We start from the raw sequence: 27,421 nt of genomic DNA on the forward strand, positions 1-27,421 counted from the left end.
AAAATAATACAGACCCAAAACAAGACAATTAAAAATTGATAAAAAATCTATTTTTCATAATGTCACCTTTCTCTTGATTCTGTAAAGTAAGATAATGAAACGTCGTGACCCAACCAAATGAAGGTGACCCTAAGTTTGTGAGCTTTGAAATAAACATAAGATAAGCAAATTAACTTTAATAAGAGAATGTCAACGATTGATCTGAACCCGGATTTAAATAATAAATTACATATATTGAGACAAAATAAAACTAGGTGTGTTATCAATTAAGAATATAATAGTGAATCGAAATGCTTCGCTGCATAAATTGGCCTTGTTTCTTTCATACTATTTTTTTCCCTTTTGTTGTTATTGAACGAAGCTTCAAATGTACCTGTAATTTATGACGTTAGGTTATTTAACCGAAAAAGATCTCTTGTTTACGAATATTACTTTTTATGATTTATAGAACTGCAATATGCAGGGCTCTATGCAAGGGGTGATTTTGGTAGCTTAGCGTTTAGGGCTATTTTCATGGGTATTAACCGGAAATCCCTTCGCTGGATGCGAGAATGGGGAAATCGCAATTTAAATCAAAAGCCTTCATGCTAGATTTATCGAACAGGTCTTTTTCTTTTTTAATCGTGGCAAAAGGTGCATAAGTCACCAGAGGCGGACAGTGACTGGAATTTCTGGTAGTATATTTTACAAAAATGGGTCTGTTCAAATTTTTACAATAAAATTCTCTCATGACAGATATACAAAATTGTATCCAACTAATTATTGTTTTTTTTAGAAACTCATTCGAAAACAATTGCTTTTTAAATATATTTTTCTAAAAGACACATGTTTAAAGTGACGCATGCTGTCCACCATGAGCAACTTTTAGTATTGCGTGTGTAGCTTTTGCGCTCAATAGATGGCGCTGCCGTTGCGGGCGAAAAGTTAAAAAAAAGTATTTTTTACCTGTAACAGGTGATTATACCTAACATTATAGCATTTTTTTTTTTTTTTTTTTTATTCATTTAATATATTTACATTTTTATTTATAACATAATAACATTTGAATCATTTATACATATGTAGAACTTTTATATTTCGATTCGCTGTGCCTCTCCATAAAAGAGTCTGAGCTCATTTTTTTTAAATTTTATTTTTGGCTTCCGAAACTAATTGTTAAAAATAAATAAAATACTCAAGTAGTAAAAAAACATGTGTTTTCATTTACAACTTATATATATATATATATATATATATATATATATATATATATATATATATATATATATATATATATATATATATATATATATATATATATATATATATATATATATATTTATATATATATATATATATATATATATATATATATATATATATATATATATATATATATATATATATATATATATATATATATATATATATATATATATATATATATATATATATATATATATATATATATATATATATATATATATATATATATATATATATATATATATATATATATATATATATATATATATATATATATATATATATATATATATATATATATATATATATATATATATATATATATATATATATATATATATATATATATATATATATATATATATATATATATATATATATATATATATATATATAAATATATGTATATACAAACTTATAAAAATTGTTCAAAGCCTTAACTCAAATCGAACGTTTCTGTTCCACAAAGTTTACATAATCTTATAATGTCGAGATTTACGAAATTGTTGTTCATAAAACATGAAAAAAAGTATATAAACTTGATTCTTAAATAAATATTGAATTAAATAATTTTTATTTTTACTGTATTTCAGTTCTTTTCATTTCATCAGTATTTCAAACTTTCATCAGCCAAGATATTAAATTAAATTTACCTTTCTTTAGTCAGTTCCTGAATTAGATTTACTGTTCTTTGAAGTTGTCGGAACAAGATAGTTAGTTGACTTACCCGTAAGAAATATATATAAGGGAAAGGATTTGTTTTGAACAGTTTCAATTCGTTTCAATGGTTAATAATATTATGTATTAAATACAAACAATAAACAAACATATAAATACCATATTATGTTTTAAATACAAACAATAAACAAACATATAAAAATGTCCAAATACTTGTTCACAAAATCTGGATTATCTCCAATTACAAGGAGTTACTTTCATATTTTTTTGACATCTCATCTAATTCATCATCTCATCTCATCCCCTGTAATTGAAGATTATCCAAATTTTGCGAACAAGTATTTGGACACACTCAAAATGTTGTAAATAAATTATCTGGTCAAATTATAAGATTAAATAATAAAAATGAAAATGATGTTTTCTGGAGTTTCTCATGTGTGTGATTATAATCCAGGATTTGGACCTCACAAACTAATAAAAGAGTTATGCTCAATAAAAAAAGCTTCTTTTCATCTTACCAATAGATGTCTCTAGTAAAGTTCTAGTGATTCAAGAACAACGTTTCGAAATTAGTTCATATATATTTATAGAACTTCCAAGAATTTGAGTAGTGAGGTTGTCAATAATGGGTAGAATTGGTGAATGTTATTCGTGTGTAAAGTGATCACTTAAACCAGCCTTTGACGGTCGTCAGCCCCGTAAATGCCCAGACTTCCATATTCTTCTTCATCTATGATGAAACGTCAAAAAAAAAAAAAAACATCAGCGTATGTATATTTTCCCTACTTAAAACTAAGACCCATTACCATTGAACACTTGATACTTAAGTCATGTATTGGAGTCAAATAACACTAATTTATTATAATATTATCAACATTTGCCTTTAGCTATAAAAAAACATCAATAGTTTTACAATGGTATGTCTATGAATTTTTCCTTTCCTCGAAAATGAATAAAATAATACGTACTTACATGCTCCATTAACTATGGTTGTCGCCCGTAAATTATTACTACACAAGTTAAAACTATTACCTAAGTATCTAGATTTCTATAGCTATATAAAGACCGTCAGTCTATTTTTAATCTTCTCATTCGTTTGAAAATACCATAACTAGGTGAAACGATTGTCACAAATGGATTTTTACGTATAATTTATATTTGAAGCACTATCTATGTGATTTTCCATTATAAAATTAAAATGTTACTTTGTTTTCAAATCACTATAAATTTATAGTGATTTAAAAAAAACTTACATTTTAATTATAAAATAAAATATAACTAAGTAGACCCAAAAAATCAGTGTTAAGTTTTACATTTAATACAAAAATTAAAATGGAGTTCTACAAATTAAACGCTTAATCTTTGAATAAAATAAGTACTTAATACTTTCTTTGACGGTTATGTAACGTAAATACTGAAGCAATCTATATTTCGAAGACATGAAAATTACCCCTCGGAAATTTTCAACTACTCTGCGAAATTTCATGAAGAGTCAACGCTGCCAGGAAAACTTTTCCCACAACTGTGGTGTAACATATTTTGAACCGGAAGTGTAGTGAGGTGATGATACCGATGCTCTTGTCATCTGGGAAATCACACAGCTTCCCTACAGCAACGTACCGCAGGATAAATAAGGCTTTCCGCTAGAATTTTCCCGGGGAAACTTGAATGGACCAAATTGCAACGCAGAGGGTGGGATATTAAGCTTATTAACATTCTTCAGCATTTTAAAATCCTATTCAGCTGAACTGAAAAGCGAAATCAAGTTTTAACGATTTAAAAGTAAAATACGTACGCAAAATGAATTTAAAGTATAAGGAAAAAAATGTTATATGAATATAATTAATATATTCATTTATTCAAACCCTTATCGGCACCAAATAGTGTATTTGACACAGTATCGTAATAACGCAGTATTATTTTGATCGTTACTTATATGAAGGCAAGGTGATTACTCCTGCGCTTTGGGGACCAGTCCAAGGTGATATTAAATAATTATTAGAGTATAAAATCACTAACATTTTTATTCATTTTCTTATGGACTTAAAGCACGGTAGATAAACATACTGATCATTACACCTTGGAAGCGGACAATTATTTTTAAAAAGGTGAAACAATTTCTTGAAATTTTTTTATTATTTAAATTAACTTATTATTTTCAAGATTTGTCTAAATATTGGATAGAGGTAAAATGGGACGAAAATGAATCAAATATACATAACGAATACTCAATTTATTATTTTAATAAACATGCATGTCATGAATTCAGAATCCAATTAGTAGAAATCAAGTATTCCATCGTTATTGTTATCAAAAATATTAGAGCTGAAAGAATTATCGTTGCTTTTTTTTAAAATCCAAAGCTTTAAAAATAACAATGGAATTTTAAACTGAAACGGACGAGTTTCGCACCATGTAGCTAAATTTTTGCAATTTAAAATGATATATTTTTGTGTAAATTGCTTAGCAGCCTGTAATTATCAATCCTTTATCTCGGCCAGAAGATTTATTGGAATTATTGGAAAACGCGAATCAAAGGGCTCTTTCAACAGAAATCTAATTTATATTTGCAACTGAAAATGAATGAAGAGGTTAATTAAGTTACAAAAAGGTTTTACTGTCCAACAAAAATTGTATTCCTTTTAAAAAATCATCAAACTAGCAAAATCGTTCAGCATTATCGATAAAATTGAGAAACATTTTAAGTGTGTCCACATACTTGTTCACTTATATGGATTATCTCACCAATAGATGTCTCTAGTGAAGTTATAGTGATTCAAGAACGTTTTAAAATTGGTTCATATATATATTGAACTTTCAAGAATTTGAGTACTGTGACGGTCGTCAGCCCCGTAAATGCCCAGACCTCCATATTCTTCTTCATCTTTGATGAAATGTCAAAAAAATAATAGTTTATATGTACATAAGTACGTAAGTTTATTAAAAAGTTTAAATAGTTTAATCTATAAATACAATTCAAGCTTTTACTTAAAAAAAGGTTAAATTACATTTGAATTTATTTTTGGGTAACGTGAGAGATACATTTGCTTGATTTACAAACTAAAAAATCTAACCATCTTAGGCTAAAATAAAACGTCAATTTCAATCAGCTTACGAGCCTTCATACAATCCCTCCCACGACTAAAAAACATTTTTTTACCATTTTTGTTACCGTAATGTACCTAAATATCTTGTCGAGAACTGTATGAAGGTTTGTTCTTTTCAGGAGACAACATTATCTGATCCTTGTTTTATCACAATATTACATGGCAATTATGTTGTCTCTTGAAAATATTGATCAAATACTGACCAGTTTACATAAAAAATAGCTTACAATTTCTTTGTAATTTAGTAGGAGAGTTTGTTAATGAGAATAAATAGGTACTTGGGATTGTTTTATATTGCCTAAAATCACTCGTGGGGATGTTGTCTGTGTAGTTACTTAAACCTACCCCAATCCAGTTTCCCCTATTCCGCGAATCTGAGATTTAGGGGAGAAATGTGCGCAATCGATTGTGGTCAACTCTGGACATTTGCATTGGTTCCATAGGAGTAGAGTCTGGAAATACGAGCATAAATAAATGCAAATAAATAAAAATATTAATTTTTTTATTTACATTTTACATAAAAAATATGACTACTTCTTTACGCGTATCACAATTTATTGTTATACGCGCTTTGAAGCTTAGTGTCATACTTTTATTAGACTTTTGCTTTAGGGGTAGAAGATATATCTTATATTTATTCGTGGGATTATGGACATATATACGATGTTTGACACGTGTCACTATATGTAGCATTTAAGAAGTAGCAGTATTTAAAAATAAATAAATAATAAATCCCTTACCGCACTCCAATGGTGCATAGGTTACTGCTTCATATAAACGCAGTGTTATCTCGATCGATTACACATGAAGGAAAGGTGATCAGCCCTCCACTTCAGGTACTAGTCCAGTGTAATATTGAATAAATATCAGAGTGAAAAATTCACTTATATTTATTAAACCCCCCTGAGCTTTGAACCCGGGACCTCCAGAACGGTAGCCGAGCATGCTGACCATTACACTACGGAGGTAGACGCAAATTAAAAGGAGAAAGATATAATCATAAAGCGACTGCCAAAAAACTTAGTAAAAATATCATTTTACTGTCTAACATTTTTCAGGAAACGATTATTAAAATAAATTTATTTTCCAACAAACATCTCTTCCGTAAACAAAAAGTGAGATGACGGAAATGTCGTATAGGTCTGAAACAGGCATTTGAATTTTTTATTTATGCTTTTCAGTATGGGAAGTATGCTTTTCAGTTGTAAAATACTACGGAAGACAGTGAAAGGAGGGAACATGCCAGGAACAGAATTCACGGCATGTGAGACGGATGAGTGATGAACGAATGGTGAAACAGATTTACGATGTGAATGTATCTGGAAATAAGACCCAGGAGTTCAAGAATCGAAGGACAATGACAAAATAAAGTTCATAAAATCCTCGAAAGCTGTAAGGTCAAATGTCGGAATAATAGGCATGCATGTATGATAAGATGGATGTTTGATATAATGGATGCGGAAGAGGCGATGCATTTTGCAAGGACGTTAAAGTTTGGCGATCATCCTCCTTGACTACAATTATAGGAGTATATTGTTATGTTAAATCAGTCGGTTAAGCGTTTTGAATGAGTTTTTAAATACAATTTTTCGCGTGTAACGACCAAACGTGTTATTTATTCAACGTATTTTAGTCATGTCGGAACACGAATCAGACAAAAACACACATTTTTGTCCACTTCCGTAGTGTAGTAGTTACTGCGTTTGGCCACCGTGCTAGAGGTCCCAAATTCGATTCCCACTGAATGTATATTTTTTTTACCCAAATAGTTATTTAACATAACCTAATTGGTATTTTTAGTGCAAGACTGATCACCTTGCCTTCATATAAATATCAAACCCGAAAACACTCCTTTGATATTATGCAATGCCTTATGCACCATCTGGTGTGGATAAAGTAAGTAAATAAAGTAAAATATTTTTCAAATAATTTTTCATCAGTAGTTGTAGTTTGTAAAATATATATATATATATATATATATATATATATATATATATATATATATATATATATATATATATATATATATATATATGTATACATATATATATATATATATATATATATATATATATATATATATATATATATATATATATATATATATATATATATATATATATATATATGTTTGTATCGATGCTTTCAATATTTTATTTTTAATACATTTATCATAGTTTATCAGCCTTCATATTACAAAATAAAATAAGATACTTTATTATTTTATTTTTCACGTTTTTTTGCAAAACAATAAATCTATTTCAGTTCCTAAAAAATGGAAACAAAAAATATATATGTTTTTAGACAAAGAAACCGTGATTATTATTCGAGGACCTTTCACGTTAGTTTTAGGTATATATTGGAATTCCCATAGATTTCTGTGTCTGTTTTAATAAAAACCTACGCTTTCTACCCCTCGTCAAGCGTTGAGGGCTAAGAGTGGGTTTTTGAAGGTTGGGTTAAAAAGAAGACAGTGAAATGGAAAAATCACGAAAGGAAGTGATCTGAGATGTCTTCTTGTTATTTGTGAGTGTCGTAGGGTTGAAAATTGTAGAAACTAAAGTGGTTACTGAATGGAGATATGCCCTAAAAAAAATAGGGTGAATCCTTGAGGGTTGGTCGTGCGCACAGATTGAGAGAGTCATCTTCAAAATCCACAATCATTGAATCTGAAAAAATTATAAATTGTAATTATCCATTTAATAAGATACCTACCAAAACATTTCCCGCGTTTTAGGACAAAATTTGTTTATTATTTTTAGAAATCGAAAAAAATACATTTATTGAAATGGAAAAAATGTTATATTTGATTTGGTATTACCTTGTGGAACGACATGTTGATTATATACAAAAATAGTAAAAATTAAATCACTAATTAAGTGGGATATAAGTGTTTTTTAAAATCTATTAAATAACTGAATCAATCAAATAATTTGTTTATTTACCAAGCAAAACGTAAATTAAAAATAAATTGTATGAATCCAAGAATCGAGTTATTTGCAAGATGTTGCATATCGAAAGACGTGTACACACACACACACACACACACACACACACACACGCACGCAGACACACATATATATATATATATATATATATATATATATATATATATATATATATATATATATATATATATATATATATATATATATATATATATATGTATATAAATAATTATGAACATTTCGATTGAAAACCGTTTTAAGGTTATTGTTTTACGGTAGAAGGTATTAAATTTGTTTGATCAACAGAAAGTTGGCACAATTAGCATATTTTCAATGGAACAAATGATAATACAAAAAATCGGAAAAGCTCTCCAAGTTTTAATTGCCTCAAAACTCAAAGAAAAATATAACACTCTTTGTTTTTCATAGACAACAGTTTTTCGGCGCTCATTATCGTATTTTAATTGCTTTTTAAGTCTTAGTTGAAATTCAGAATCATTGCGAACCGAGTTCTATCGGAGCGTCACATCCGTCTGTGGAACAAAAAGCCATCTTTCAGCGGGCGGGCGACCTCATTTCAGGGAAAATTTTCACTTCAAGGTTCTAAAAAGAGGTTCTGTAGCTTCCACGGATTTTTCCAAATTGATGATTTATAACGATTTCAAATGAATAAATAATTATTCAGTTATTAAATGAAATATACGAGTAAAGCTTCATAAATTGATTTGGCGATCACTTTTCAGTTTAATATACTAAACGATGTTTGAAAAGGATACGGAATGCATCGAAACACTTATCACAATAGATTTGAAGAAAAAGTGATATTTGATTGAAATAAATAGCGAGGTGATGTTTTTATTGTATTTTAAATTGAGTTGTAAAATTATTAAAATTTTAAATGATGTTTTGTTTGTTGTAAAAAAGTTTTCTGATTTTAAAAACTTACAACTTATAACATAAAAAAATTAACATTTAGGATATCTGTTGAATTGAAACATTAATACAACTTCCGAAATTCGAGTAATTTTGTTGTCAGTCATGGGTAGAATGGTGAATGTTACGCAGTGCAAAAAGTGATTTCTTAAATAAGCTTATAACAGGTCGTGAGCCCTGTACACGTCCAGACATCAATATTATTCTGAATTATTTTTGTATATCAATAAAAAAAATCTATATACAACAGTAAAACTTCGATAAATGGGTCTGTTTGGGGGGAGAGGGTGTCCAATAGTCGAAAGTTCGTTATATAAAAATAGGTTTAAAGAAAATATATATGAACAGTGTATCAATAAACAATACTAAACACATAAACAAAAATATATTTATTTTCTTTGAGCACTCATTGTAAAGTAACGTTGCTGTTTGATATTGACATGCTTGCTTTCGGTAATCTGACTTTAAAAAAGGAATGAACTTTTGAAGTTTGCAGTTTTTTTTATCACCTCTTAAATCACAAAAATGTTAAAATATAGTTGAACTTCGTTATCTGACGAAAAGTAAATTTGACCGGATTTTTTGTCCGTTATATCCGAAATTTATTAAATAGTAATCCGTTATATTGAGGTTTTACTGTATTACAATTATTTTCACATTCTAGTCCTTAACATACAATGTTGTGACACTTTTGTAAAATTTTTGTTAATATAGAAAAAAAAGTAAGTGAAAAAATCGTTTCACGATTTTCATGAAAATTAGTTTTTACTCGTAGTTTGTGATTTTTTTTATATTCTGTAAAATTAAATATTTCTTTGTTTTAAAATCAGTATAAATATTTTAGTATAACTTAATTATAATGTCTACCGGTTTCGAAGGAAACCGAATCTTTTTAAAGACTGATTAATACTATTATTGATCAGTCTTAAAAAAGAAGCGGTAAGCTTTGAAACCAGTAGACATTATAATTAATTTATAATTAAAAAAATTGAGTGATTTAAAAACAAAGTTATATTTAATTATAAAATGGAAAATCACAAAGTAATTGCCTCAAACATAAATTATTTAAATATTTTTGCATTAAGGTTCTAATGTAGAGATGTTTTGTGCATATTTGTTAGTTTATATACAAAATTAAGTACTTCAAACGCGGCTTTCTTTCCTTGCCAGGTTATGAGAAAGGGAACACAAAATTTTCTGCTTGGGAGCGACGTCTCAGCGATTCTAGTACAACCACATATTTTTTCTCATTTTTAATGACACCACAGGATTTTCCCTCTAGATTTCGCAGGCTCTAAAGCGGAAAAGGAATATATTATTCATAGAATTTTTTACTTCCTTACTTCTAATACCACACTAGCAGGTAATACAATGTGACGGGCTTAAATAAACCAACTTGTTTATTAATATACTTTTACTACGTAAAACTTAATAAGAAGACATAAAAAGAGTTGTAAAAATGAAATACAACATCCCGACCATTAATAAATTAAAAAATATCAACATAAAAATATGCGCAAATTTAAAGATGATGAAAAATTTGTTGCAATATTGGTTGAGATATTTTTATGATGTATATCTATATCATATTATTTTTATATTATTCTCAGTATTATTAATATTAAAAGCATTTACTTTGTGGTTAGTCATTTTTACTTATTTATTTTTTTACAAAAATGTTAATAATATTAGTATATAACAACTCACGGTGAGTGGTTATAAGCTAATATTATTAACATTTTTGTAAAAAAATAAATATTATTTTTATTACTTTCACATGGTATATGAATGTTGGTATATATGGTATATGTAGATATATAACTTGTAAATTGAAAACACTTTTTTTTTTAAACATGAGTTTTATATTTATCTTTAACGACTAGTTTCGGAAGCTACAGATCCACGGGTTTGAATATAAAATGAACGTGAATAAAAAGTTTATATTCAAACCCGTATATGGAAGCATCTGTAGCTTCCGAAACAAGTTGTTAATATTACTCAAGTGGTAAGTTCGCGGCAGTATCTATGGTTGATTCCAGTTAGCTTTTTATAAGCAAAGACCCTTATTTTGGATGTATACAAAATCTTTACCGAAATATTTAACACACTGGGAAACGCCTGAAAACATGGTTAAATTTTTTTATGGTGCTTATAATTTGACCAGTTATTTTATTTATAACAAAACAGGTGTTTTATTTTTTTTGGACATATTCACATATATGAAGAATATGGAAGTCGGGGCATTTACGGGGCTTACGACCGTCATAGGCTTGTTTAAGTGATCACTTTACACACGTGTGACATTCACCAATTCTACCTTTATTTGACAACCGCACTACTCAAATTCTTGGAACTTTTATAAATTTGTATTGTTTAAAATTCGAAACACAGTGCTTGATTTAAATTGTAAATAACAGGTATGTATTAAAAAATGAAGAAATTGAAGTTCTCAAAATTAGTCGTGTAAACATTAACAATTAAATTTAAAAAAGTGGTCTTAAACAAGTGTTTTCTATTAACATTTAGGCCTCTGCTGTAGCTGAATGCTTAAAAAAAATGTATGGAGAAACAAATACATGCTGAAAGAGAGTAAGGTGAGGATCTATAAAACCTGCGTAAGACCGATCTTGACATACGGCACGGAAACAAGAGCCGACACCGCGAGAACAAAAAGCCTTCTTAGGACATCCGAAATGAAGACTGTACGACCCATTGCAGGCCTAACACTTCGCGACAGAGTTAGAAACTCAGATATAAGAAAAATCTGCGATGTTGAAGATGTTGTGCGATGGGGAAGAGAAAGAAGACGTTTCTGGAGAGATCATGTCAGAAGATCGAGTGGTGAGGGTGGCAGCGGACAGCAACATAAGCGGGATCAGACCCCCAGGAAGACCACTTAAACGATGGAAGGATAGCTAGTCTTCCACCTTCCAGAAGCGACCCGAGAATGACAGGACTTAGTCCTTAAAGAAGAAAAGGAAGAAGAAGAAGATTTAGGTTTTTGTACACATAATTTTAGTTAATTTATATTTTGCCTGTAAAATTGGTACGTAAATCAGACACGGTTTTATGGGATAAAACTCCATCCTGTAAGCTGAGGTTAAGTGTACAAATTCAGTGTTCCATTGCGATACTTAAGGTACGTTTCGAATCATTTCGGAAAATACCATTAAATGCGATTTTATGGAAGGAATTTAACGGCCATAAGTATAATTTAAGCCATTTTAGTAAGAAGTATTTTATGGCGGTGAAATTTGTATCGTAAAACAGAATAATTTTGTATGAAATTTTATTGTGTTCTCCTTAAATAACGACTTTGACATTACAGATATTAAACTTATCCATGTTAATTCAATCTATACAGGATATCTTTTAATATTTATAATGCTTTTATAAATCGAATGATAATGTTCAAACGAGTAATAAAAATATACGAGTATATTTTATTCGAAATGTTAATCAATACGTTTTGGGTTCCTACTAATTGAATGAATTTGATATAGTCGATGATTTCAAGATATTTATAAAATATGTAATGAAACTAAGTACAAACAAGCTATTAATAAATGAATAATGGAAGTGGGTGGATCAGAAATAGATCACATTATTGGGTTTTATCCTAAACAATTTTCATTTTATGTAATTTCATAAACAATTGGTTTCATATAATTTAATTTATAATATATGTAACGAAACTAAGTATAAAAGAGCTATTTATAAATAAATAATGGAGTTGGGTAAATCAGGAATAGATCGCATTATTGGATTTTTTCCGAAAAAAAAGTAAATAAATACTCGCAATATACCTACAAATGTCAATATATTGACAAAAGACACTGGATATATGCAAAATGTCATACGCAAAAGCTTAAAGATACTCATCGATCTCTCTTTCCGATGAACCGAGTTTAGGATGTCCATTAGTGTTTGTTTCCTTATTCCCACTAAAGGAATAAATAACTGACAACAGTTTACGAAAAAAAGAGATGGATGCCCTGCAGGTATTTGTTAAAAGAAAAAGACATCACGATGATTAGTACGTCGTATCCCTGAAAATATAATGCACCGCGAACTTGTCTGCATAATTACGCCTCAGAACCATAAAGGAGACGAGTTGAAGGAGATCTTTACTAAATCTTAAGTTTTTTTTTTTTTAAATGGCAATTGCATTATTATTTACCTTGCTTATTATGTAGAAGATTAAAAGATCACTAAGCGGATTTTCTTTTCTTCTATCTGTGTGGAGAACAGGAGGGATAATCTAGTGTGGGCCTGCCAGGAACTTTTTTAGTATTTTGCTCATTGCTAGGAAAAAACCACGTAAAACTCCTCAGGAGAAGCCGAACTGTTGATTGTCGTCAGCAGATCTTCCGTTTTACTAGAAGAGGGTCCGGCATTTTGTGTCCTTGGTTTATGTTACCAATGTCTTTCACTTTTTTATCATGTATGATACCATGTATTGTATGGTTGGGTGGAAGCGATTTGAGACACAGAGAAAGAGAGATTGATTTTTTAAGTTAATTATTTTACTTGGGAAAATAAAGAAGGCATAATCATCAGAATGAAAAAAGAGCTCAAAAAACCCAACGATATATCGATATTCCGTTAATACGTTATTCGCTTATATTTTTCAGACAACATCTTGAGTGTGTCCAAATACTTGTTCACAAATCTGGATTTTCTCCAATAATAGGAGTTATTTTTGACATTTTATCATAGATGAAGAAGAATATGGAAGTCCGGGCATTTACGAGGCTTACGACCGTCATAGGGTGGTTTAAGTGATAACTTTACACACGTATAACATTCACCAATTCTACCTATAATTGACAACCACGCTACTTAAATTCTTGGATGTTCTATATATATATGATCCAAGTTTGAAACATTGTACCTGAATCACTAGAATTTTCGCTAGAGACATCTATTGGTGAGATGAAGAAGCTTTTTATTGAGCAGAAACTCTTATATTTGTATGTGAGGTCTGAATCCTTTATTTTAATTATACAGCTTATAATTTTACCAGATAACAACAGTTTTTGTGTGTCCAAATACTTGTTCACAAATCTGGATTATCTTCAATTATAGGAGTTATTAAAAGAAATATTATTTTAAAAAAATATCGTGATTCATCTATGTTGAGATGTCAAAAATAATATATTTATCAGGTTTTCAGGAATGCTTAGATAATGTTTGTTAGAGTTAATATTAACTGTATACGCACGACTGTCTATGTAATATTATACGTCTTTGTAATCTGAAGCAGAAATTTGCCTAAAATTAAACCCGCGTAACGTAGTACACCTTTAAACTCAGTAAATTTTCCTGTGCTCGGAGTATATTCGTACATATAATGTGTGCTAGAAGATTATTAAAATGAAAGCCTCGCAAGGGAGTAAAAAGCTGTAAGTGGTCGTCATAAAATTAGTTTTTTTCTTAAGCGATACGACTCCATTTTAGATGAAATATATGATAAAAATATCAGAAAGTACCTACTCTACATATTATTTTATTCCGTTAGGCCGGTTAATGCTCTATTTAAAAAAAATAATGTTATTTTTCTTTTGTTTTACATTATTTTTTAATTTAATAAAATTATACATGATGAGTATATTCTTATCCACCTTTGATGATATTGCAATAACAGCAATATCGCCGAATATCAAAATCAAGAACACATAAAAGTGTTGAAACATAACGATCAAATTTTCTTGTCACTTCAAAATTAAAAAAAGTTTACTTGAAAATATAAAACATAAAGGTTTTTTTAATGCTGTAGAATTGCATATAGGATAAAATATTTTATTTATTGGTCCGGCATTCACTTCGTGGTAAGACATGATGAAATTTAAAATGAAAAACTTACTAATGTGTTTCTAACACTTGTTTTATTAGCTCAAGTGGTAAAAAAAGTTTTTTTCATAATAAATATAATTTAACTTAAACTTTATAAAATTCAACCATTTTTTTCAAAAAGTGGTTAAAACAAAGTTGTTTAACTTTATAAGTTTATAAATGTGCCACAAAGTATCTCCAAAAAACATTCAAGACAAGAATTAAATATACTTAAATGCAGTTTTATTTTGACCGTCAATTACATGGCAAACTGATAAGTCATGGGTAGTATTAAATAAATATTTAAGTGATATATCACAGATATATATTTTTACCCCCATACACACATGCTAAATTTGCTTAACCAAAAACGATGTAAAGTGACAGCAGCTGTCAGGAAGTACACTACCCGCCATGAGCAGTGTTTAGTATTGCGTCGGTTGCAGTGTATTGCGGTCATAAAATCTGATGAAAATACATGATTTTATATGTCCCAGGTCATAACAATTGTCATTCATAAAAAAACAATGCTCGCATTCGAATATAACGTTGTGTCAAAATTATAAAAAAACGGAACTTTTCAGATTTTGAACAAATGAACATTTACTTTTGTATGATCAGTTAAGAATAAATGAGTGAAGAAAGGTATATTTTGATGGTTTGGGCATGTGAATCAAATGAGTAGAGAAAGAATACTAAAACAATTTTATGCGGTAAATGTGGTTGGAACAAATGAAGACCGAGGAAAACATTGTAAACACTTAAAGGAATCAGTTCAGGAATAATCTGCCACCATTTTAAAGGGTGTTTTCAGGATGCCGTGTTATATGATGCTATATGTTAGTTTTGTTGACATGTTGGTTTTTTAATTGATTACATATGAAGAGTTCAATGGTACGTATCCCCTTTCGCTTTCAACACCCAATATACCATAAAATCAATAAGTTTTTGTAATTACTCTGCCACACACAAGCACAAAAGTTTCATCTGACAATTGGTTCTGTGTACATTGTACCGTGTTGTGGTCATCTTATATTAGTCAGGGTAGGAAATCACGTTTGCGTATTATTAATACGAAATTCCACACAAAACTATCTAATAAATATTTGACGTTACGGTAACATGGGTTGGTAATAATTCATGAGGAAGATTGGGCGCCCTATGAGCGTGGAATTATGTATGACGCCAGGAAGTATAAATATGTATGTGTGTTTGAATATCGACTGAAGAGCAGTCAACGCCCCATACATTTTCCTCGAGAGTCTTGCCCAGGGTGGATCAAATTTAAAATACATGTTGAACTATGTTGAACATATATTTTAAATTTACGAATTTATGAAATACTATATTGAACACTCTCCTTATCTCTCTATCATTTTCTAGTGATTCAAGAACAAGGTTTCTAAATTGGTTCATATTCATAGAACTTCCAAAAATTTGAATTGGTATTTTCTGGCGTTTCTCATGTGTGTGATTACAATCCAGGATTCACATACTAATAAAAGCGTTTCTGATTAATAAAAAAAAGCTTCTTTACATCTCACCAATAGATGTCTCTAGTGAAGTTTTAGTGATTCAAAAACAAGGTTTTTTAATTGGTTCATATACATAGAACTTCCAAGAATTTGAATAGTGTGGTTGTCAATAATGGGTAGAATTAGTGAATGTTACACGTGTGTAAAATGATCACTTAAGTCAGCCCCGTAAATGCCCAGATTCCATATTCTTCTTCATTTTTGATGAGATGTCAAAAAATAATACTCTCCTTATCATTCATCGTTCACTTTGTGTAATACCACTTTAATAAGCACTTATTCGTGACTACTGGTTTTGGAATAATCATTCCATCATCAGGTCATTAAAATAAATAATAATGATATTACACAAAGTGAACGATGAATGATAAGGAGAGTGTTAAATTACCATACCACAAAGTTTACAATGCTTTTAGGATGCAGAAAAACTTTACTTTGCTGTTTTAGTGAGTCCCACGTGTGTCATTAGTTTATATAGTGAAGGATATTAATTTATAATAAAGACTTACTGACCATCATGCCGCTATCCGCAGGGCTAGGCAGAGAGAACAGAAGGATTTTATTGAATTTATAAAGTTTAAGTGACATCTTCTCATACACATACAACGATTATTCCAATCTCTGACATGATCACTTTTAAGCATTTGAAATACTTGATCATGCCAAATTTTCTTCGGTCTTTCTTTGTTCCTATTTCCAACTACATTAGCCTTTTATATTTGTTTTGCTGTTTTCTCCTAACTTATTCGTTCTTCGTGTCCAAATCATCTCAACATAAATTAAGTTTTATAATATTATACTTATCTCAGCCTTGCATTCGTTTCTTATTTAAGCATTTGAACATTTATCATAAATTACTGCATATTTATCTGAGAGGTTGCATTTCATTTATAATCATCCTTCTCTTACCAACTTAATGCTTGACTTCCATACATTAGTGATGGTACCAGGACTCCACTATGTAATGCTAGTATATCTTCCGCTTTTTGGCATGAATAGTATTTTGCTAGTTACAATATTTAAGATTAAAACGCTAATAAATGACCTTAAAAATATGGTTAGTTTTTTTTTGGATGTTGGAAAACAAAAATAGACTCAGAATTCTAATAAAACATTGTTACTTACATTTCAAAACTTTCTCATTAATAAAAACAAAACACAACCCATTATTTTCTATAATTGAACCACCCCTGTTAAATTCCCTCTCCGAATTTCTTGGCGCACAAACATTGAAGGACTATTAATCAAGAAATACCCTAAAATCTGATAAGGGATGATGTGGAAGGCTTAAGAGACCGGTGTTTGGATTTTCTATGTATCCCTTGCAGATTCGAGTGGCTTAATTCTTGGTAAACGGTTTTAACGAAAATATCATTGAGCAATTAAAATCACACGTCTATTGCTATTATTTAAATAGAAACGTATATTAATGAATTATTATAGGGATGAAATCGATTAAAAGTTAAATATTAACCTATTATGCTCACAACTAGTGTACTGAATTGGCGAGCGTGCTTTTGCGGGACCGGTAGCGCGGCATGCTTTTTTACCAGTATTTAGAAACAATGGGAGATATACAAATTGTAATGTTATATATAAAATCGTGCTCTCAATACAAAAAAACCTTTATAAAAAATATTATTAATATCATACAATACTTAAATTCACTAAAATTAAATTAATTTCTCAACAAAATTATATCATATTATTTTTTGACATCTCATCAAAGATGAAGAAGAATATGGAAGTCTGGGCATTTACGAGGCTTACGACCGTCATAGGCTGGTTTGAGTGATCACTTTACACACGTGTAACATTCACCAATTCTACCCATTATTGACAACCACACTACTCAAATTCTTGGAAGTTCTATATATGTGAACCAATTTAGAAACCTTGTTCATGAATCACTAAAACTTCACTAGAGACATCTATTGGTGAGATGTTAAGAAGCTTTTTATTAAGCAGAAACTCTTATATTAGTATGTGAGATCCGAATCCCGGATTATAATCACACACATGAGAAACGCCAGAAAATACCATTTTCATTTTTATTATTATTTTTATTGTGAACAAGTATTTGGACACACTCCAAATGTTGTAAAATTATATCAAATCATGGTTGTCAACTCCTGCCTTATTTTATATATAACATAACAGTTTGTATAGCCTCCAACCAGTCTGATGATGTCGGTAACGACGAAACCCGGTCGCTGGTCAAATAAAAATAAAGTGGAAAAGCTAAAAATATTGGTTTTAATCTAATAATATATTAAAATGCAATTCCATCACGAAGTGTCAGTGGATAAAATAAATCTATTAATGAGAGATATGATATTAAGAAAATAACGAAAAGTATCCTTTTCCCCAATTCAATTCCAGTGAAGTAAAATACTACCTTAATTTGAAGTAGTATCTTACGAAAAAGGCGTTTTATGAATTATCTAAAAGAATCATTTTTATTATTTTTATTACTGACGTTACGAATTATTCGCTCCTTTAGTCTTCAAATATAAACAGCGTAAAAACATAGTTCAAAGACTAAAAAGTTTTAATAAATTATTAATTTAAGGAAAGTTTTAAGAAAAATACAAAAAAAAAACGAAAAATATCTAGAGCTCAATATTAGTGGGAAACGAGTCTGATGATTCGTTATTATCAAATTTGGTATCAAAGAATTTTATCAAACCAGCTCCTCGAGTTATAAATGAAACAACTCCAAACAATCTAAGATAAGTTAAGAATTCAAAATCAAAATGATAATTTTTAGAACTTTAAACATTCCGAAGAGAAAACAATTGAGTTATTTCTGTTTACAACTTTCAATTGATTTTACGAGTTATCAGATAAAAGTTTCGACACCTTTCCCCTTAAAACGTGTCAAACATGAATTATATAATATCAAAAATACGGAACGAAATACATATATTGAATTTAGTCATCACAAATGAATATATCTACAACCCTAATATGAGTATTATTATGAACATTACACATCTGAACTTTCTGTACGGTAATCGTTTATCTTAAAAGCCAGTTTTTAAATGCACAGCAAAAACCTTATCACATTTTTAATATCAAGAAGAAAAAGTTTTACTGTATTGTTTATTCAATTTACTATTTGAAATATATTTTTTAATTTTAAGGGAATAATCAATGAAGGGGAGAAAACCATAGAAGCTAAATAGGAAATCGGTTAAAACATGGGTTAAGTACATTGAAATATTTATTTAATTGAAAAATTTAGTTGAGGTAGTACCTGTAACACCAGAGATGTTTAAGAGTAAATAAAAATTGATTTCCTATTTTTTTATTGATAACTCAAAATTGATGAAAAAGAATAAGAATGTTTTAGTATTTTGTTTCTGTGAATGTTTCTGGGTTTACGATCTGTCATAAGCTTGCTTAAATGATCACTTTAAACATGTGTAACATTCACCATTCTGCTCATGATTGACCACCACAATATTTAAATTTTGAAAGTTATATACAAACATATTTATGCTTCAATTGAAATCATTCGCATGTTACTTTTTCGGCACCATCTATTGTTTAAATTAGTAAGTTTTTTATTAACGGAAACCTCCATAAAATGTATGTAAGATTCTTCTGTATATATTATCAGACGCCTTATTATCAGACGCCGTTTTTCAATTTTTTAATTTACGTTTTGACGGGTTATTTTTTACAATGATTAAAGAAAACACTTGTATTTATACCACTAGAGTTTTATTAAAGACTACTAGTTTCAGAAGCTTAACTTCCATCATTCAGGTCTGAATAATAACTGTCAGTTATTTGAATACCATTTTTTGAAAGATTTTTTTTTTACAAAAGTGGTATTACACAAAGTAAACAATGGATGGTAATGAGTGTTTTATTACCATACCATAAAGTAAATAATGCTTTTAAAATACGAAATATGTTTAACTAGGTTAATTTTTCAAAATTACATCCTAACCCGATGATTTTTACCTAAGCTATTGTGTAATATTAATAATAAACATTTTTCAAATTTTTAAGACAAAAATATATTCAATTTTAACTCAAGTCTCGGAATATTTTCTTCATATATTCTATCTCTCCTATTAAAAGTGTTTGTCGGATAAGTTATACTTAGTTACTCGACTGAGTTCATACGTTAAACTTGGAGTCCATATTTTGCAAACTCACCCCTTTCATACTCTCAACGTAAACATCGTCTTCCACCCTTTCACGCATCACTCGCTGATATGTAGACTGTTTGTACCCGTCGACCCCTGAGAAGATCATGTTTTTCTGTAACTTCCCCGAAGTTTTGACTAAAAACTTTAACGTTGGCAAAGTAAACATGTAATTATTTTTCTCAGTATTTGAATTTCTCTTATTTTGAAAATTAAATGGTTGATTTATCGCTCACTCCTTTCAACAACGTCACCTATCGAAAATCGTCAATTTTCAGTTGTGCATGTTTTCGGAATGCCTAGAAAATGTACTATATCCCAGCAAAGGTGGTATATTTTTTACTTAATATTTACCCGCTACAGGGCAGAAAGTGTTGTTTTTGCATTTTGAAGAAAAGGTATTTTTTGAGTATTTTTTAAAATATACTAAATATTTTTCCAACGGAGTAAAAACATTCAGGTTTTACCAAAAAATATAAGTTGCACAATAAAAAGCTCAAAAAGTGGCTTGATATTAATTTTTGAATCATTGTTTTATATTTTTAAACTTTAAAAACGATCTCCTGAAACATCAAGTTTTTTGATATATGACGTCGTTGAAAGGAGTGAGCTATATTTTCTCTAGGCAAACTGAAACTTGTATTACCACAAAATTAACCAAAACGGATACATGCAAACGATCATCCCCTCTTCCACATTCATGCATCTCCTCATACATATCTACGGATTCAAACGGAAAACGGTTACATACCTGCTTACACTCGTGGTATGCAAAATATTTTGATATCACCTTTTATTAAGTAATGTCTCTTTTTTTAACTAACTAACCATCAAACTGCTTCCCCACAGGAGTAGGCAGAGAAAATAGAACGCTATACTTCCCTGTCTTTGCAAACGTTTATTCCTCTTCTACATTCATGCATATCCTCATATAAACTCACCGATTATTTCGACTTTTGACCTGACTGCTTTCAAATATTTTACCCACCTCATCATGCCAAGTTTTCCTTCCTTCTTCTACTTCTATTACTTACAATAAATTTGTTTGACTATTCTTTTTTCCGGGTTCGATTCCCAGGGGGGGTCAAATAAATATAAGTGATTTTGTCACTCTAATATTTATTCTATATTACCTGAAGCGGAGGGCTGATCACCTTTCCTTTGTGTGTTAACGATCAAGATAACACTGCGTTTGTATGATGCAGTCCCCTATGCACCAGTGGGGTGCGGGTAAGGGTTTGAATGAAATTCTTTCGTCAATCATTTGATTCACATGCCCAAGCCATCTCAACACACCTTTCTCAATTTTATATATGTATATTGCTTACCTCAGACTTGCATTCTTTCCTTAGATCACCATGAGAACGTCTATAATACATCGTTTTGTCTACTCCTATGAGGAACCGGAGTAAGGATTAATTTGTTTTAGAAATAAGTAAATAAACACACCTTCCTAAATATTAATTCTACTTTATATCAACATCCTTAGAACCTTGTCAAATTATTGCAATGTTATTTGAAATAATACCGAAAGTTTTCGAAATAGAAGAAACCTACTTAATTTAATGCAAAAGTCCTTGACTCTCTCTAAAACATGGGTGGCCAACATTTCAAACTTATTTGCATGTTTAGCCTCATAATGCATTTAAATGTTATACTTTTCTAAGATAGAAACAGAACAGTTGCATGTCAGGCATATTGGCTGTGTTTTATGGTAAAGTCCATCAGTCTTAAAAACTTCTCAGTTCTACTGTTACACTTCTCTTCTTTGGTCCAACGTCTCTACTTGACGCCACTAAATGAAATATTCAGGATAGTGGAAAAACTCCCATACATGGGATATGATACGAACTACGTACGATGGAATGTTCATTTGGTGGTTTTGTGTACACTAAAGGAAAAAATGTGTGATTTCTTCCGCGGGCCGCAAGTAGACATCCGGCGGGCCGCATGAGGCCCGCGGGCCGCGGGTTGGCCACGCTTGCTCTAGGAGGTAATTGGGCATATTAATAATATTCAAGGGACCTTAATTTAAATACATTTACATGTTGATGTCTTAACTGAACGCTTTTTATTGGGGTTTATTTACATTGTTTTACTTTGTTGATGTAAGAATATCCAAATAATGTCTTGACTTCAACCTGACTTGATTTTCAATAATATGAATGAATTATTCGTGACTTATGAATAATATATTCCAGACTGTGGAATAATTTACCTCTTTTTGTGAAAAATGCTCCATCCTTGATGACTTTCCAAAAAGGTCTGAAATATCACTATCTATCTTTGAAATACGAACTGTAGTAGAAATTATTCTTCTTTAATTTTACTACCATTCACTCTTCTACTCTATACCTGATCCCGCTTCCTCTGTATTCCTTAATTTTTTATCAGTTAACAGTTTCATTTTAATGCGATGTTGTGAATATTTTTTTATTTATACTCCAATGGTACAACTAGTATATATAAAAAAATCTAAAAACCTAAAATCTGAATTTGACTAAGGATGAACATATAATTTCCCGCACATTATAAAAATTCTATTATAACCCTTATCCACACCTAATGGTGCATAGGGCACTGCATCAAATTGACACAGTGTTATCTTGATCATTACTTACATGAAGGCAAGGTGATCACTCTTGCGCTTCAGGAACCAGTCCAGGGTAATATTAAATAAATATTACAGTGTTAAATCACTAATATTTATTTTCACCCCCCCCCCCTGGGAATCGAACCCGGGACCTCCAGCACGGTAGCTAAACACGCTGACCGTTACACCACGGAGGCGGACGATAAAAATTCTAAGAACCTAAAATTTTAGTTTTACTGATGACAAAAATATAAATTTGACGTATTTTAAAAACCAAAGAACCCAAAACTGAATTTTCCTAGGGACAAAATAATAAATTTTCGCATAATATAAAACCTTATAGGTTGGGTCCTTTTCTGAATCTAAATTTTACTAGGGACAAAAATATAAATTCGCGCATATTAAATAAAACCCAAAATCTGAGAGGACAAAAATATAAAATGCTGCGTATTATAAAAACCTAGAATCCAAAATCTGAACTTTACTGAAAAAATAATTAAATTGTCAAGAACTAAAAGAACATATGAACCCAAAATTAAATTTTACTGGGGACAAAAATATAAATTCTCGCATATTATAAAACCTAAGAACTTGGGTCCTTATCTGAATCTGAATTTTACTGAGGACAAAAATATAAATTCTCGCATATTATGTATAAGAACCCAAAATCTGAATTTTACTGGTGACAAAAATATACATTCCCGCATGCAATAACGCTGTCGATGGGTGGCTTGTGATAAAATTTTAATTATTTTTTATTGCCGGCATACTTTACACGTGTTTCAATTCGGTTTAATGCGTCAAAAGCCGGGTTGCCGTTTTTTACGCGCGTCAATTTAAAATTTGAGAGGTATCGCGGGCAATTTGAATATCGCAGCTATTTTTGATAACGCACTAATTTGCGTAATTCTGAAAGAATTTCAATTTGTTTTTGGGGGCTGAACTGAAAGCGATCAGCATTTTTTGAGATTTTATTTTATGAAGGCATGTCGTTTCACCAAAAAAGCGCTACCATTAATCAAGGGTTTGCAGATTAAAAATAAAGAATGTAAAAATATGATAGGTATTTGATTTCATTGCAAAAATCAATTCAACGGAGAGAATATATAAAAAAAAAACAGTAAAATTTGTGATTTCAAATGAGATTTCTTAAAGTCTGATTGGAACGACAAAATTTAGAAATTTGATTCGCTCATAATGAATTTCAGTGAATTTTCAAACTAAATATTCAGGTAATCAAAAATGTTTTTATGAACAGTGAAAATATTTTTATAGCCATATGTATGGACGTGAAGGAAACTAGGAATATGTGTCAGGACAGAAGAATGTGTCCACCGTCTCTGCGTACCCTTGTGGGGAAACGGCGTGATGGTAGTAGTAGTAGTAGTAGTAGTAGAAGTAACAGTATTCGGCTTATAATTTGATCAGATTATTTAATTTTTGTCCGCCTCCGTAGTGTAATGGTCAGCACGCTCGGCTACCGTTCTGGAAGTCCCGGGTTCGATTCCCGGGGGGGGTAAAAATAAATATAAGTGATTTTTTCACTGTAATATTTATTCAATATTACCATGGACTGGTACCTGAAGCGGAGGGCTGATCACCTTTCCTTCATGTGTAAAACGATCATGATAACACTGCGTTTATAAGACACAGTGCCCTATGCACCATTGGGGTGCGGATAAGGGTTTTATTATTATTATTATTATTTAATGTACAACATTGATAAAATATTGTAACAAATATTTTTCAGATAAAACAACAGTTTAAGTTATCTAAATTACGCAGTTAACTTGTTGACTTTCGTACAGAATCTGAGTCCAGTTTATTATCATAATGATTTTAATAATACTACACTCTTTGGTAAATTCTAGATAAACACCATGTACCAAATGCACCGTGGACCAATATATCAGACAACATCGTCAGCTAATCGACAAGTCTTTAAGTAGTATTTTAGTTTTAGTAGTATTTTAAATAGGTAAATACCAAAGCTTACTTATTTATGCTCCTTCATGTTTGGTCTTATTTCTTTAAAAAAATTTCATCTTACCTTATTGTGGCTTCTAGTGGCCGTAATACTGCACAATGACTTAACATAAAACTCGGTGAAACATTTAAAACATGTTTGTGTATGTTTCTTTTTAGACGTATGCTGTGGTCCAGGCTACGCTACACCCTTGGATGCCTTCAAAAATGGGGCGAGGGAAAAGCTTCTCTACGTGGTTTGCGTACAGCCTAATCTTGCATCTGGAAGATCGGACTTTCTCGCTACAGTAGACGTAGATCCAGAGTCGAAAACCTTCTCTCAAGTAAGATTTTTCTTTAAATTAATTTTTTAAATATTCATTTAATTTTTTTCAGAAAAAGTAAATGTTTGTGTTTTTTTGTTCAAAAATGTTTCAATTTCATATGTTATTAGAAATAGGTACCAAATTGTAGTGAGTGGGTTCGAACCAATAACTCTGACTCAAGAGCCCGCGACACTAACCACGGAACCACAACGCGACACTTTTACATCGTAAATACAACTATTGTTTCAAAATAGTATGTATGTGTTATAATAATGGACAGATATAACCACAGTGACTGCAGAATCAATTAATAAAAAGATTTATAACGTTTGAAATAAGTGACTCGAATTTTATCGCTAAATGTGGTAGTCGAAAATAAATTTCAAGTTAATTTTTCCAAAACTCATTTTGTAAGAATTTATCTGTATTTTTCACTGTTTGCTTCCACAAAACGATATTTGATAATGAAATAAAGAAAAAACGCAAGGCTGAGATAAAACATCATCAGTAAAAATAAGAAAGGTATGTTGAGATTGTTAAGACATGTGGAACGAATGAGTGAGGAAAAACATTGAATATTGTGTCGATATAATCTTATGCGGTACCTTCCCTACCATTGAGTGTTGATCAGAGCCAAAATGAGCATACAGAGAAGCTTATCCGCACCCAATGTTGCATAGGGCACTGCATCGTATTAACCAAACCGGGTACCTTCTGTACGGTAGCTAAACACGCTTACCATTACTCCACAGAGGCAGACAAAATGTTATATGTATATTCATTCATTCATTCATTTTAACCCTTATCCGCACCCTATGGTGCATAGGGCACTGCTTTATATAAACGTAGTGTTATCTTGATCATTAACCATGAAGGAAAGGTGATCAGCCCTCCGCTTAACCATAACCATAACTATAACCAGTCCAGGGTTATATTGAATAAATATTACAGTGAAAAAATCACCTACATTTATTTGACCCCCCCTGGGAATCGAACCCAGGACCTCCAGTATGGTAGCTGAGCGTGCCGACCATTATACTACGGAGGCGGACATTATATGGTTATTAAGAGGAGTATATTAGTTAAAATTATTGTGGATATTTTGCAGAGCTCCATTTTCGTAAAATATTTATACGAGTCGAGAATAATTTAGCACGGGGTGGGAAAACTTTAACACCCTGCGAGTAATTTGTGACTTACATTAACGTGGCGTGGAATCTACCCTTTGGCACCCCATGACAAGTACCCAAACTAGTCTTTAGTGAAATATAGTAATCCTCCCCGACCGCGCGGCGAGGGGGCGCTACGTGCCAGGCGCTGGTCAGGGGATTACGGCGAAGGGTTGAGATCCACTGCTTATACTCGAGATGTCTATCTCAAGCGCTCCAATGTTTATATTATGATTCGGGGTAGATAACTGCTTTAGCTAAATATAAGTGGCCGAATTAACTTTTATATCTACGTTTTATACTGACATTTCTTGGTGGAACTGCATTTTATAGAATAAAATAACAACTATGTATGTAATTTTTTCCACATTAATTTTATTTGACCAGCAACCGGGTTTGTCGTAAAAAAGAAACGAAACCCGGTTGCTGGTCAAATAAAACTAATGTAGAAAAAAAAATTGTACTTGTTATTTTATTCTGCATTTTATACGATATAAATAAGCGAAATATATATTACCATCCGCCTCCGTAGTGTAACCGTGTCCCGGGTTCGATTCGAATCGGGACGGGGTCAAATAAATGTAAGATTTTTTTCACTGTAGTATTTATTCAATTCCACCATGGACTGGTACCTGAAGCGGAGGGCCAATCACCTTTCCTTCATATATTAATGATAAAGATAACACTGCGTTAATATAATGCAGTGCCCTATGCACCATTGGGTGTGGATGAGGGTTTGAAGAAGAAAATCAAAATTAAAACACTTGTTTTTTAACCGATTGAGTCACATTTATTTTTATTTTACGACTAGTTTCGGAAGTTATGCTTCCATTTTCAGGTCTATGACTATATGTATATAAACTAATATCATGTCTTACCACAAAGCGAATGCCAAAACAAGAAATGAAATATATTTTACTTATC

At 30.6% G+C, this 27,421-nt stretch overlaps 1 protein-coding gene across 1 annotated transcript in view; it reads left to right on the top strand.

Annotated features, from left to right (window-relative positions):
* Positions 1-27,421, top strand: part of LOC148306930 (methanethiol oxidase) — a 223,294-nt gene that overhangs the window by 36,400 nt on the left and 159,473 nt on the right. The window contains exon 2 of the mRNA XM_088264185.1: positions 25,183-25,346. Within this exon, the coding sequence (XP_088120311.1) occupies positions 25,183-25,346 (164 nt within the window). The remainder of the gene's footprint in view (positions 1-25,182; positions 25,347-27,421) is intronic.

This window comes from Brachycentrus maculatus, unplaced genomic scaffold (assembly GCF_059751285.1).
Source record: "Brachycentrus maculatus isolate JH-2025_06_01 unplaced genomic scaffold, ASM5975128v1 h1tg000220l, whole genome shotgun sequence".
Classification (NCBI taxonomy): domain Eukaryota; kingdom Metazoa; phylum Arthropoda; class Insecta; order Trichoptera; family Brachycentridae; genus Brachycentrus; species Brachycentrus maculatus.